Here is a 13835-nt window from a genome sequence, read left to right on the forward strand (position 1 = left end):
CCTTGGGCAGCTGGGAGGAAAGGCTGGGGGGTCTTCAGATGGGGTGGGCAAAGGGAGAAAGACAAGCTTACTGTCCAGGAAATAGGGTGGGAGGAAGAGGACGCCGGCCCCGTGTCACCCCCAGATGACTGAGCAAGAGGGAACTGGTGCTTGTTCGGTGTAGTGGATGAGAAGGACGCCTTTGGGTGGACGACAGGGAGAACTTCCAGATTCTGATATCAGAACAGGTCATATGAGACCATGCGATGCTGCTATTAGCTTAGCTCCTGCCACACCTGGGTTGTGGAGGCGCCCCTGCCTGCTATGTGTTAAGCCCCTATGCAGGGACTGCTGTTACAGCATTGACCCTCTTTCCCCTCAGCCTGCGGCGACTGTCCAGATCCCATCCCCGAGTGTCAGGAAGGGGAGGCGCTCACCGTGCACAGGAACACCACAGAGCTCTGCTGCCCTCTGTACCAGTGCGGTGAGTCCTGGCTGGGCACACGGTGGGCCACAGTGGGAAGGGGCCCTTCACAGAGTCCTCGCCCCAGGACCAGTGGGAGTTGACCGCAGGCCACAGAGCGGGTGGTGAGCTCTGAAGGGCTGAGCAGCTGAAGCCAGGACGAGTGCAGGCCCTCCTGAAGAAGCTAGGTCAGCCTGTCAGGCTGGAAGGTGGGACGTCCAAGCCTGTCTCCTCCATGGAGGCTCCCGAGGGCAGTCAGAGGCTTGGGTAGAAGGACAAACGCTTGGGTCCTCCCATCCCCACAGCACTGATAAGAAGTCCTCATTCCCCGACTGACCCCAGGCTCCCCTTCAGGGTCCCTTTCTCCACTGTGTCGCCATAGTGCCTGCTCCTGGAGGCTATAGCACAGAAGGCACCATGCTGCAAAGCCTCTGAAACTCTTTGATTTTGCAATGATAAAAAAAAAGCATGCCTTTTCCAACATTTTTATAGGACCTGGTACCTGTATGTATGATACTATACACACATATAGACATGGATAGTATGTACATATTATGTACTGTGTTCATAGTACCTTAATAGAGAATGCACTGTGTACACAGGACCTCAGTAGTAACTATTAAGCATAGTGCAGCCAGCATTATGGACTGTTTGTTTTAATGGATGAAAATGAACAAAATGGTTTGATTTAAATATGACTCGATTTACAAAAATTGCTTTACACATAGATAATAGGAGAAGCATGATGTTTTTTCTTACCCAGAGCAGAGTAGGAGAGGGGCCTCCATCAGGACACCCAAGGGCCGCCCTGATTGGTTCAATGTCAAGAGCCACCTCAGAAAAAATGTAGGCTCCCATCCCACGAGAGTTGCCCAGATGACCAGGCCCCACCTGACCAGGAGCTGTTTGGCCACTTGCCACAGTTATTTGCAAGACTGATCTGAGCACAGATTCACTATCCTTTCTCCTTCTCTTCTGTCTTTCTCTTTCTGTCCTCACCTCACCCCTGAGCCATCCTTGGCTGTATTCACATTTCTTTCCACGTTTCTCGAGAGGCAGCCTAGTTATGTGGATGGAGTATGGGCATAGTCACTCAGCCTCCAAGCCTCAGTTCTGCCCTCTACCAGCTGTGTGGCCCAGGGCAAGTTACTTACTCTCTGAGCTGAGGTTGCTCATTTATAAAATGGTGATGCTAGTATTTGCCTTGAGGGGCTGTTGTGGAGATCAGAGATAATTTATGTGAAGGACCTAATGGTCCTTGGTATGCAGTAGGTGCTCAAAAACAGAGGCTGTTGATATGATCACTTTCTCCCAATCTTCATCATACTTTTACATGACAAAAGCACTGTATGTGCATTGTAGAAAGTATACATTCCAAGTAAATGCAAGAAAATGAAAATACCATCTTCCCACCTGCTGGGTAATTCCATTGACAATGCTTCAGTGGATACTTACCCTTCCAGATTCTCTCTATGCCTTCAAGTAGATGTAGTTTACCAAAATCAGCTCATTCTGGACATGCTCTTTTATTTTTTTTTTAAACTGGCTGTTTTCAGCGAACAATCTCTATCTTTCCATGTTTACATTTTCAACTCCTATCATACCCAGTCCGTGTTTCTTCTTGTTTGTCCAATCCAGGATCCTGTCCAGGACCATGCGTTATAATGATGTGCCTCACGTCTCTCTTACCCTAACACAGGTCCCTTTTCCTGTAGGGCCTCCCACTGTGGAGTCCAGGCCATGACACTGTAGAGTCCCACCTTCTGGACTTAGCCAGTTGCTTTCTTTTGGAGCAGCTTACCTGTTACCTAGTCCTCTGTGCTTCCTAAAACCGAAAGTTCCAGCTAAGGCTTGATGGGTTCGAGTTAAAAATTTGGGGCTAGACAGTATGTGTGTGAGCTTCATAGCACATCAGATCAGGTGCCAGACACTGGGTTAGCCACCTAGAACTGATGTTAACGTTGGCCCAGATTAGGTGGTCGTGATCCTAAGATCTCTCCATTTTACATTTTTCCTCTTCCAACCAGAAAATAGCCTATTACTTTGACACCATTAGAATGTCCTTCTCCCTCATTTTTTGGAACACCATTTGATAATCCTTGCTTGTGCCAGTAACTTTATTAGTAAATCAAGTAAGTATTATGGTTTTCAGATCCTCACCTTCAGTGCTGACCCTTGCCCCTCCCTATCCATCAAAATGTTGCACCCTGGGAGTTCCCTCACCCCTTGCCTTGTTCTCTCAGCAAATGAGAATGGCCAAGGAATCCAGAACCGAGAAAAGTCAGCCTGAAGACTAGGAAGAAAGGAAGTGTGGGCCCTGCAACGTAGCGTCAGTTGAAGCAGGGCAGGCTCAGGTGGGCCCCAAGTGGATGACGTTTCCACAGGGTGGGAAACGTGTTGACAGAGCAGGATGGTCCCCATTCGCAGACCTTACCCTAATGGCTGGCTCTCCTCTGACCACCTCTTGCAGGGTGACTCCAGGCTGGGGAGCCCCAGTTTAATGAGCCTGAGGTTCTGACCCTGTCACATCACCAGTGCCTCACAGGCACAGCACCAGGACCTGAAGTAGCTCCCTGGGGAGATTTTGGGTGCCCAGACTCTTCCCTGGGGCTCCAAAGACAGTAGGGGGTCACTAGGGAGGAGGCACGGGGTAGGCCCACTTAGCCAGTATTGCCCTTCTGAGGATTCACAGCCCCAGGTGTCTGTGACTGATGTGTCACCTGCCTCTCCTCCCCCACAGTGTGTGAGAGCTTTCGCTGTCCCCAAGTGCAGTGTGGCCTGGGCACTGCCCTGGTGGAGGTGTGGAGCCCTGACCGCTGCTGCCCCTACAAGTCCTGTGGTAAGTCGGTGGTCAGGACAGCCTCCCCAGCTGGAGATCCAGTGGCCCTGCTGAGGAGAGGGGCTGGGGGAGCTCTGCCCACCACTGTCCACTTTTCTCAGATCCATCCCCTGCAGAGTCTCTAGAGGAAGCCCCACAATCAGGTTCCTCCTGCATCGGCTCTCTGAGTGCTGAGTGTTCCTACAGACTTTTCCCTCTAGGATGAAAGATGGAAAAAGCAAGTTTCCTGTTCCAAAGAGGGTTTCCATCTTAAAAAGCCCTTACTGCAACCACCTTTAACAAAAACATAATTTTTTTATGAGACGAAGTTTTGCTCTTGTCACCCAGGCTGGAGTGCAATGGTGCGATCTTGGCTCACCACAACCTCCACCTCCTGAGTTCAAGTGATTCTCCTGCCTCAGCCTCCTGAGTAGCTGGGATTACAGGCATGCACCACCACACCCGGCTAATTTTGTATTTTTAGTAGAGATGGGGTTACTCCATGTTGATCAGGCTGGTCTCAAACTCCCGACCTCAGGTGATCCACCTGCCTCGGCCTCCCAAAGTGTTGGGATTACAGGCGTGAGCCACCACGCCTTGCCTCAAAAACATAATTTTTGTTAAAATTCACCTCACAACCTTTTGGAAAACAGGTGGAATGTCAGTGATCAATAATAAAAACCAGGGAATTTTATATAAAAATGTGATTTTTAAAGAGTCAAGAAGCTCTATTTTGCATCTGGTTATTTTGTGTGTCTTTTTCCAGGCTTCACTGGAACGTAAACCTCATGAAGGCAGGGATATTAGTCTGTTTCATTCATCACTATGTCTCCAGAGTACAGAACAAAGCTCAGCATATTGTTGATGCTTAAAACTATTTGTTGCGTGAATGAGTGACTCAGAAGAGTGTTCACAGTGACTCTGGCCTGGAGTGCTCAGTCGCTGATGCAGCTGGAGCAGTGGACTCTTAAGTTTGTTAGCAGTGCTCAGCCATCAGCTCACTCACAGATAAGACCTGCTATAGGGAAAGGCTGGGAGCAGCAAAACTGAGCTTGTGGGAACATGGATGTGGGAAATGTAGGTGGTCAGAAGTTCCACCCGTGCCATGTTTATTCCCAGAGAGGCCCTGCCTCTGCTCTAGAATAGGCTCTGGACCAGGTGGAAGGATGAATCCAGGTGACAAAAGGAAACCTGTGATTGGCCCACCTGCCTATTTATCCTCACTCCACACCCAGTGGAGAGCTTGGTGTTCAGAAACCATCACTGCTCACCTGCCTAACCAGGGGAGCTACAGGCCTCCTCCTGCCTCCAGGCATGGAACGAGGCTGAGCTTTGGGCCTCTTCCTCTCCTCTCCCAGGCCTGGCCTGGAGCTGGGGATTCAGAGGAGGGTGTGTGCCAGCAGTGAGAGATTCAGGGGATTTCCACCTGGACATCTCTGATGAAGTGGGGCCTGGTCCCTCGTGTTTTTCAGAGTGTGACTGCGACACAATCCCAGTGCCCCGGTGCCATTTGGTATGGAGACCCTCCTCCTCCGATACTCCCTGGTCTGCTCCCCTTTCCTTTCCTCTCTATCCCCTTCCCTAGAGAACCTGCTCCTTTAATCTACTGCAAGGAACCCAGGGTTGCAAGTCAGCATTCTTGTCCCAGGCTCTGCCACTGGCTTTCTGGGTCTGGTGCCCTCCTTTGTAAAGTGGGCATAATCATGCTTTAGAGTTGTGGTAAGGATTAAGTACAATGATGATGATGAAAATTATCATGAAGGTGATGGTGATGATGCTGATGGTGGCGATGATGGTGGGGACAGTGAGGATGGTGGTGGTGGTGACAATGGTGATAGTGCAGTGATGATGGTGGTGGTGGTGATAATGCACTGGTGATGGGGACGGTGAGGATGATGGTGGTGGTGATGGTGATATTGCAGTGGTGACGGCGGTGTTGGCGACGGTGAAGATGATGATGGTGGTAGTGATGGTGATATTGCAGTGGTGACAGCGGTGGTGGCGACGGTGAAGATGATGATGGTGGTGGTGATGGTGATAATGCAGTGGAGATGGCAGTGGAGACAGTGAGAATGATGATGATGGTGGTGATGGTGGTAATGCAGTGGTGACAGTGGTGGTGGGGATGGTGAGGATGCTGGTGGTGGTGATGGTGGTAATGCAGTGGTGACGGTGGCAGTGAGGATGATGGTGGTGGTGGTGATGCTGGTGGTGGGGATGGTGAGGATGATGGTGGTGGTGGTGAAGATGATGATGATGATGATGACAATGACAATCATGACAGTAGCTAATGTTTATTGAGAGCTTACTAAACTCTCGGAACTTTCCTAGGCCTTTCGTGTGTTATTTATTCTCACGACAACCCCATGAGGTTGATTCTGTTGTTTTCTCAATTCTGCAAACGAGGAAGCCAAGGTTAAGGTCATGAAGCTAGTATATCACAGAGCCAGGGCTGACACCCAGGAAATCTGTCTCTAGAAACTGTGCCCTTAGCCACCAGGCTGCATGGCCACTGAGGGAAGTGAAAATACTTTAAGAAATGTGAAGTCATTTTACAGTCCTTTTCTGAATTACATGTAACCCTCCCCACTCCAGCACACATTTCCTCTCACTCTGTCCGCCATCCCTCTCCTGCTCCTCTTAAAATTGCTGAAGAAAGGTGAGAAGTAGTGTGAGCCAGCCGGAGCTTTGTCCCTCACTGAGAAAGGGGGGGACGCTGGACGGCATTCCTCATCAGGGAGGCCCGGGGACTAAGTTTCCAGGGTGCGGAGGGGCCCCAGGCCTGCCAGCCCCCCTTCCTGCCCACCACAGGGAGGGACTGACATAGAGAGGTCCCAGGTGGCAGGCTGCTCCTGAGGGCCAGGCTGGCCCCGACCCTGGGTTGCTGACTGCCTCTGCTCCACCCAGTGGGAGAAATCCCAGCTGGACGAGGAGTTCATGCACAGCGTGGAGAATGTGTGTGGCTGCGCCAAGTACGAGTGTGGTGAGTGGGGGAAACCTCGGGGCAGAGGCAGGCCTGGGGGGTGCAGGTGCCTGGGCTCTGGACAACCGTGGCCACCCTGCATGCCCATCTAGTGAAGGCCCCGGTGTGTCTGAGCCGTGAGCTGGGCGTGATGCAGCCGGGCCAGACGGTGGTGGAGCTCTCGGCAGACGGCGTGTGCCACACCTCCCGCTGCACCGCCGTGCTCGACCCTCTCACCAGCTTCTACCAGATCAACACCACCTCGGTGCTGTGTGACATCCACTGTGAGGCGGTAGGGTGCAGCCCGGGGCAGGTGGGTGGGGTCAGGAGGGCTGCCCTGGCAGACTCCGGGTGCTCCAGGAACCAGAGGGCCCTTGAAGCTGGCCTACTCCCCCAAGACAAGTCAGAAGGGCCCTGAGAGACCTCTGCAGAACGTACCGAGAAAGGGACTGGGTTGGGAGAGGCCAGGAGGGGAACAGTAAGGGACAGACTTAAGGCACGGCAAGGGTAGTGTTGAAAGAGAGAGAGCACACACTTAGGTGCCTGCTGAATGCCTGGCACATTCCCTGTCCCTTTGGTTTGCATGCCTGTGTCACTACTATTTTGGGAGCACTTCATGCCCAGGACTTAGGATGGTGACTGGCTTCTAGTAAGGGCCAAATAGATATTAGGTGAATAAAGAGGGTGAGAATTACTCCCATTTTTCATGGGAGAAAACTGAGGTTTAGGGAACCTGTCATTTGTCCAAAGTTCTACAGGAACTGAGACTCAAATTGAGGTCTGTCTAGAATAAAAACTGGCATCCTTACTTACTAGAAATGCCTTTGAAAGGGTGGAGATGCTCTTTGCTATAAGGGAGGCTCAGGGTAGATAAAGGGGCGACTGGCTGCCTGAGAGAGAAGAGGCCTGGGAGCTCCTCTTCCCGGGCACCTACAGAGGGCCCTTCCAGGCGCCTGGATCCCTCACAGATAAGCAAGCAGTGGGAGAGCCAGGGTGGAGGTGGCAACTGGCTGAGGCCCACCCCGCCCTGGCCTGCAGAACCAGGAGTACGAGCACCCGCGGGATCTCGCTGCCTGCTGCGGCTCCTGCAGGAACGTGTCCTGTCTCTTCACCTTCCCCAATGGCACCACCTCCCTGTTCTTGGTAAGAAGCCCCCCTTGCTGCCCACCAAGGAGGGTGTCCCAGGAGGGCACACCAGGACTAGAGCCCTCTCTGGCTCCCAGGCCAGGGCTGGGTGCAAACAGGCTCCCAGACTCTATGGGTTTGCTCAGGCTGTCCGTCTGATCACAGCCCCTATCACCCACTTCTGTGCCCTCCAGCCCGGGGCATCCTGGATCGCAGACTGCACCCGCCACCACTGCAGCAGTACTCCCCTGGGTGCTGTGCTCGTCCGCTCCCCCATCAGCTGCCCACCGCTCAACGAAACCGAGTGTGCCAAGGTCTGTGCCTCCTTTTCCACTGAGGCCGAGGCCAGGGGCATCCGCTGTCTCACTGGTGGTGGGGTGGGGGCCCTGTGTGCAGGAGTGTGGGAGGAGGGGCTCCCTGGAGCCTGTGCCTGCACTGCCACCCCAGATCCACATCGCTGTCTCTGCATTTCTTTTTGCCCTAACCATATCACACCCTGCCTCTTCACACATCACATGACCACAGGCAGATGCGCACACACACACACTGTTACATGTTCTAGGCATGCAGATAGACACCAACAGGCCACCAGCCACTCACACACCATGCACTCCAGGGACATTCACACACTCGGCATGCCAATGCACACACCACGTGTCATCACACCCCAAGGCACTCACATAAGCGCACTCTTGCACACACATGCCATGCAGATGCACAGTTCAGTCCTGTGATGGCTGGTGGGTGTCTAGCACTAGCATGGATAGCTGTCAGTGTGGGCACACCTCAGAGAAAAGGATTTCCTGGAAGGCTTGGGGTTGTTGCTGAATTATTAAAGTTCCTAAGATTAATAGTGGACATTTAAAGATTTCTGATTCTTCCCTAGAAAACAAATATACACACACTCTAATGACTCTCTCATACACACACCCACACGTGCAAAATCACACAGATGTTCATATACATGCTCACAAAATCACATACACATACTGGGACCCCCCCCAAACACACACACTTACACACAAAAAACTGTCCCATCCGTTGTTTTACCCATTTCAGTATAGAGGAGGAGAGCTTTATGGGGTACTTGCAAGCATTTTAGAGATAGGAAAACTAAGCCTAGAGGGAAAGGATGATTTATTCAGGGCTGAGGTAGAGCCCAGGCCACTGACCCACGTGGGTGAGCCCTGCACCCCTCCCCTCCCTGACCCTCTGCTGGGAAGCACTGGCGGTGGGGTAGGCAGTGGAAGGTGTGAGGGGAGCTGCCCCAGGAAAGATAGGAGGCCCTGCACCATCTTGACCCAGGCTCCAGCCCCAAGGGGGTCATGTGCAACCTTAGTGCCAGCTGTCCCCACCCATCAGCTTGGCCCCTCTGGCTCTCCTATGGTCTGACAAGGGGCCTATGCTCCTGGCCCGGGGCCTCTCAGGGAAAGAAGTCAAGACTCCTGTCCTCTGCCTGTTTCTGGGATCTTGGCTCTGGGCCTGGACAGCGGTCTCCACACCTACCTTCCCTAACCTCTTCTCTCTAGGTTGGGGGCTCCGTGGTCCCTTCCTTGGAAGGATGCTGCAGGACCTGTGAGTGAGCGTGGTGGGCGCCCAGGGGTGAGGGGCTCTGGTGGGGGTACAGTGTGTCATGTCAGGGAACAGAAGACCAGATTCCTGGCCTGGCACCTAAAATGCTCGCTCTTCAGGGCTGAGTAGATAAAGGGATAACAGCCTGACCGTGGGTCTCATGGCACTGGCACAGATATGCAGGTGGCCAGAAGCCATGTTTGTGTCCTTGTTCCCATATAAAGACTCTGCTTCTTGTTGAAGCCAGAGGACATTGGGGCATGGCATTCAGGAGGTCAGTAGCTCACCAGTTACTCTGCCTCCTCCTGCCTCTGCCAAGGCCCCCAACCCAGATGCCCCCACGTGCATTCTCCCTGCCGTCAGACGCCCTGATCCTGGAGGAGCCTCCTGGTGGGATTCGGGCCTCCAGGGCCCCTGACTGAGTCTGAGTGCGAGCTCTGTGCCCCTGTGCTGGACCTGGCTCCCAACCGCTGGCCAGGCAGAACCACAGCCCCCAACCGCATACACATGCCATGTCCCGCCACTTTCCACCACCTTCAGTCCCCACCCACGTCTTTCCCCTGGGCCTGCCCTCCTCCTAGGGTGCTCAGACCCCATCTTCAGAAGGCAGTAGGACCTGGGGCCCTGTTATGTCCAGTTCACATATTCCAAGAAAGCTGGGTTCGGGGTCTCATTGGCTGATCCCTGACCCACAAACTCATGTTCCCTAAATGTCCCATGTATCCCTGTGTGACCTGCACCCCAGGTTCCCCGGGCACCCTGTTTCCTGTGGTCCCCATTAGTCCTGCCTCTCCTCCATGGGTCAGTGTCCACTGCTGCCCAGACACTCTCCTCAGAAGCCCACTGGACTGGAGGCAGGCAGCTGCATGACTATGTCCAGCAATGTCCCTTCTGCTAGGTGGCCTGAGCTCTGGGGGCAGAGAGGGGCCCTACTCTCCCCTCTGGCACAAGCCATTGGGCCCACAGTGCATGCTGAATAGTGAGCTGTATCCCCTGGGCTTGCATGGGAAAGCTTCAGCAGGGCCTGCTCACCTGGACTGCCTTGGATTGCCACCACTTTGCTCTGCTGGTCACTCAGCCAGTCTCAGTCCAGGACCCAAAGGGCCATGTCAAGACAGCCCTTAGTTCTCCTGCCTTCTGGAGCAGACAGGGAAGACAAAGTGGGCTTAGCTTTGGCCAGAAATCATCTAGCTGCTGTAGTAGGAAACCTCTGTGGTGAGGCGCTGAGACCAGAAGATTTCATTCACTTTCTAGAGGGATTCCTGGGGTTACGGAGTGAGTCTATGTACCTGACAAATATTTGTGGAGCTCCAACTGTGCGCCAGGCACTGTTCTAGGCACTGTAGAGCCTTGCGGAGCTGACATTTAGTGGGAGAGACAGAATAACAAGTATAAAAATATATACAAGTATAAATATACATATGGATGCATTGAGTTTTGTAGGGCCTGAAGCTTATGCAATGCAGGGGGCTTCAATAAGAGGAATACAAAATGTACAAATTCATATTAAGGCATGAAAAGAAATATTTATTTAAAATGAGAAAAGACCTTACAACAAATTCTGGAAGGGGCCTGTGCAAAAAGAAGGCCCTAAAGCTTATGATTCAACATCGTAATTACAGATGTGTCTCTGACAGGATGGTGATTGTGCCCGGGACAAATATAAGCAAGGGAGGGATTATGGAGGGAGGACTGGATGGAGGCAGTGAGTTGCAACTTCAAGAAGGGGGGATCAGGTAAAGCCTGGGGGAGGAGATAGCCAATTGCTGAAGGAGGTGAGGGCGTGAATGAGCCACAAGCCTGGTTGTCCTGTGAGAGGCGTGGTCCAGGCGGAGGAAACCCACACTGGTTAATTTCAATCCCTGTAACAGCCCTGTTAGGTGGGCGAATCCCTGGCCCGGTTTGATAGCTATGGAAACCAAACAAAGCATCCTACTAGAGTGAAGCATCCCACTTGAGCTGGGGGTTTCTCTTCATTCAGGAAATTACAGAATCTTAATGCTAGAAGCCCTCTCAGGATGGGAAAACACAGAGAGGGATAAGGGTTAGGTTGCCAACACAGCTTAGAGACCAGGCTGGGGTCGGGAGGCAGCCTCACTCTGTCCCCAGATGCTCCTCTGCCCTGGGTGCAGAGTCCTCGAGGGCGCCCTGTGGCCTAGGCCTCCTGGGCAGCTTCCTGCCTCACTGGCTCACACTGCTCTGTCTCTGCCTTCCTGACCCTGCGTCCTTCCAAGGCATTGGGTTAAAAAGCTTTCCCCGATGGGGAGCGCCACTAATGCATGGGTGCTAACGCTGGAAGAGAGACCCTCTAGCATGACACTAACTGCCCTGGGCTGGCCCATCCTGCTGCTCCCAAGAAGCCTGTCTTGGCCACAGCTACCTCATCCCCTGTCCCCCCAGGTAAGGAGGATGGGCGCTCCTGCAAGAAGGTGACCATCCGCATGACCATCCGCAAGAATGAATGCAGGAGCAACACCCCTGTACGTGGTGCCCGCAAGGCAGTGGGGCAGCAAAAGATGGGGATGGGGGAGTTGGGGGTGTGAATGCCACAGACTGCTTCACTGGCCTTCCCCTTCCAGGTGAACCTGGTGTCCTGCGATGGGAGGTGCCCATCTGCCAGCATCTACAACTACAACATCAACACCTATGCCCGCTTCTGTAAGTGTTGCCGTGAGGTGGGCCTGCAGCGGCGTGCCGTGCAGCTCTTCTGTGCCACCAATGCCAGCTGGGTACCCTACACTGTGCAGGAGCCCACCGACTGTGCCTGCCAGTGGTCCTGAGGCCTGGGAGCCCCTCCTAGCTGGACCAACTTTCTGTTTCCAGTTGGCCCAATGAATGGCGATATTAAAGGTGGGAGAAATCTGGCCCTTGCTGAGCATGGAATGGTGGCCAAAGGTCACAGAAGTGACCAGAATGGGTTACCTCTGTCCATCCTGGTTCCCTTTCTGGGTTCCCCATTTTCCACAAGTGGGAAAGTGACACAGGTGGGTGCTCAGGTAGCTCACCTCTGTCTCTGGCTTGAGATGGAAAATAGGCTTTAGGTCCAGGGGCAGCAGCCTCTGAACTTCGGAACCCTGGCCACAGCTCTTGGTGGAGGGGTGAGAGTTGTGGGCAGGTACCTACATGGGTACCACAAGACCAAGCACAGGGGCAGGATGTAGTGGCCCATTCTCTTGGCCTTTTTGACTACAGAAGTAAAAGGAAGGAGGGCTGTGCCTGCAGCACCCAGGCCTGCAGAGAGCTGCCCAGAAGAGTTCCCAAAAGCAAAGGTGGTAGATTCCAGGGCCCGGGTCCTCTCACCAAGATCTGTTCCTTCAGCCTGTAAGTGCAGCTCCAGGCTTTGCAGTACACCTTTTCTCCAAGGCCATGAGAGTCGAGCTCAGAGGAACCTGAATATGGGTTTTGTAGCTCAGCCAGTGCCAGCCTTTGTGCTCCATGGGACTGTTTAGCAAGAGACTGTCTGTTGGCATCAGTGGAAAACACAGCCCCAGCATCCCTGAGCACTTGTGAACTGAGCCTTGTCACTCAACCAGAGTGTCCCCTAAAGCCAGGGCCAGAGCCCCTTCCACACCCCACTCTGTAAGCCTCCTATCCCTGTACCACTTTGTGCCATGTGGATCGGAAGGGCAGGAACATGAAGTTGTGCAGGCCCCGGCACGGCCCTGTGTGTCTGAAGATGTGTGGCCTGGATGCCCCTTGCAGTGAGAAGGCTGTGCCAGGATGGTCCCCTGCTGTTCCCAAGCTTCTTTGTGCCCATATTTGTGTTCTGTTTATGTGTCAATAAAGGAAGACTTCAGGTCTTTGAGCATCTCTGAGGGGGCCAGGCTTGCTTTGAACTTGAAGGAGTGTCCACTGTGAAGACTCTATTTTATGGCCCTGGACATCAGCATCATGCCCCACTCACAGCAGAGCCATTGGTGGGTTTTTGCTGGTTGTAATTGAATGGACTGGAGACTGGCTTCTAGAGGAAGGGGATGAGGAGAAGGAAGAGGACACTGGGAGCTGGGGTGCTGGCACCCAGGTGAGGGACTGAGGAGTGATCATGATTCTGCGGGCTGAGACAGATGCTTCTCACATGAGGTGTGGATGAGGCAGACCCAGAGAGTAGGTTTCATATTGGCCTCAACGTTTCTCTATTTCTTTCCTTGTTCTCCCAGTGAATTCAGTACATTTTTGCAGCCATGCGAGCTGTGCTAGGGTTAGGGAGCATCCAGGGACTGATTCTCAGTGACATTTCACCTGTGAAGGACCATTGGGACACCTAAGGAGCAAGTGGGAGTGTGCTTTCCTGGGTTGTCCATGTGGGAAGGAGGAGGAGGTGGGCTAGGAAAGCAGCCCTCAATAACAGGACTCGTAGGGGAGTCGGGGCTTGCAGTGCAAGCGCTTCACCCTGCCTAGAGAGGGCAGAACATCTTTTTTTGAACTAACACTTGGAAGGCTTGGCTTTTATTTCATAAGTAAGTTCTTCTCCTGGTGCATCTGTCTGATAACATGGATCTTGTGTCTTTTCCTAATGAAAATGAATTTTCCTAATGAAGCTTTAAGGCTTCGTAAGCAGCACATTTCTAAATAATCAACGAATCGAGTAAGAAATCAGGATGGAAATTGGACAACATTTTGATGTGTGTGATTTTGAAATTATGACACATATTACCTGTGAGATGCAGCTAAAGCAGTACTTAGAGAAACATTTATAGTCTTAAATGCATGTCACACTTCTTAATTTCTCATCATTACAGCTAGAGGTGGGGTGGGACAAGGCTTCCAAACTTCTCTATCAGGGATGATGATCTACGGCTTGTAGTCAGTTATCTCCTTAGCTACACACACTTCCTAAATCAATAGTGTTCAGAGTTTTGAACCCTGATTTCAACAGAACATGACTTTATACAGAACATGGCCTTTAAAGAGAATTG

General features: G+C 52.6%; 1 protein-coding gene across 1 annotated transcript in view; it reads left to right on the forward strand.

Moving 5' to 3' along the window:
• The window catches only part of OTOG (otogelin), a 98685-nt gene extending 85808 nt beyond the window's left edge, over positions 1 to 12877 (forward strand). Inside the window, exons 47-56 of the mRNA XM_074401184.1 lie at positions 362 to 463; positions 3183 to 3281; positions 4733 to 4773; positions 6168 to 6243; positions 6336 to 6514; positions 7261 to 7365; positions 7542 to 7661; positions 8877 to 8922; positions 11320 to 11399; positions 11499 to 12877. Of these exons, the coding sequence (XP_074257285.1) occupies positions 362 to 463; positions 3183 to 3281; positions 4733 to 4773; positions 6168 to 6243; positions 6336 to 6514; positions 7261 to 7365; positions 7542 to 7661; positions 8877 to 8922; positions 11320 to 11399; positions 11499 to 11699 (1049 nt within the window). The 3' untranslated portion in view covers positions 11700 to 12877. The remainder of the gene's footprint in view (positions 1 to 361; positions 464 to 3182; positions 3282 to 4732; positions 4774 to 6167; positions 6244 to 6335; positions 6515 to 7260; positions 7366 to 7541; positions 7662 to 8876; positions 8923 to 11319; positions 11400 to 11498) is intronic.
• Positions 12878 to 13835: the final 958 nt, after the last annotated feature.

This window comes from Saimiri boliviensis, chromosome 6, assembly GCF_048565385.1.
Source record: "Saimiri boliviensis isolate mSaiBol1 chromosome 6, mSaiBol1.pri, whole genome shotgun sequence".
NCBI classification, from domain to species: domain Eukaryota; kingdom Metazoa; phylum Chordata; class Mammalia; order Primates; family Cebidae; genus Saimiri; species Saimiri boliviensis.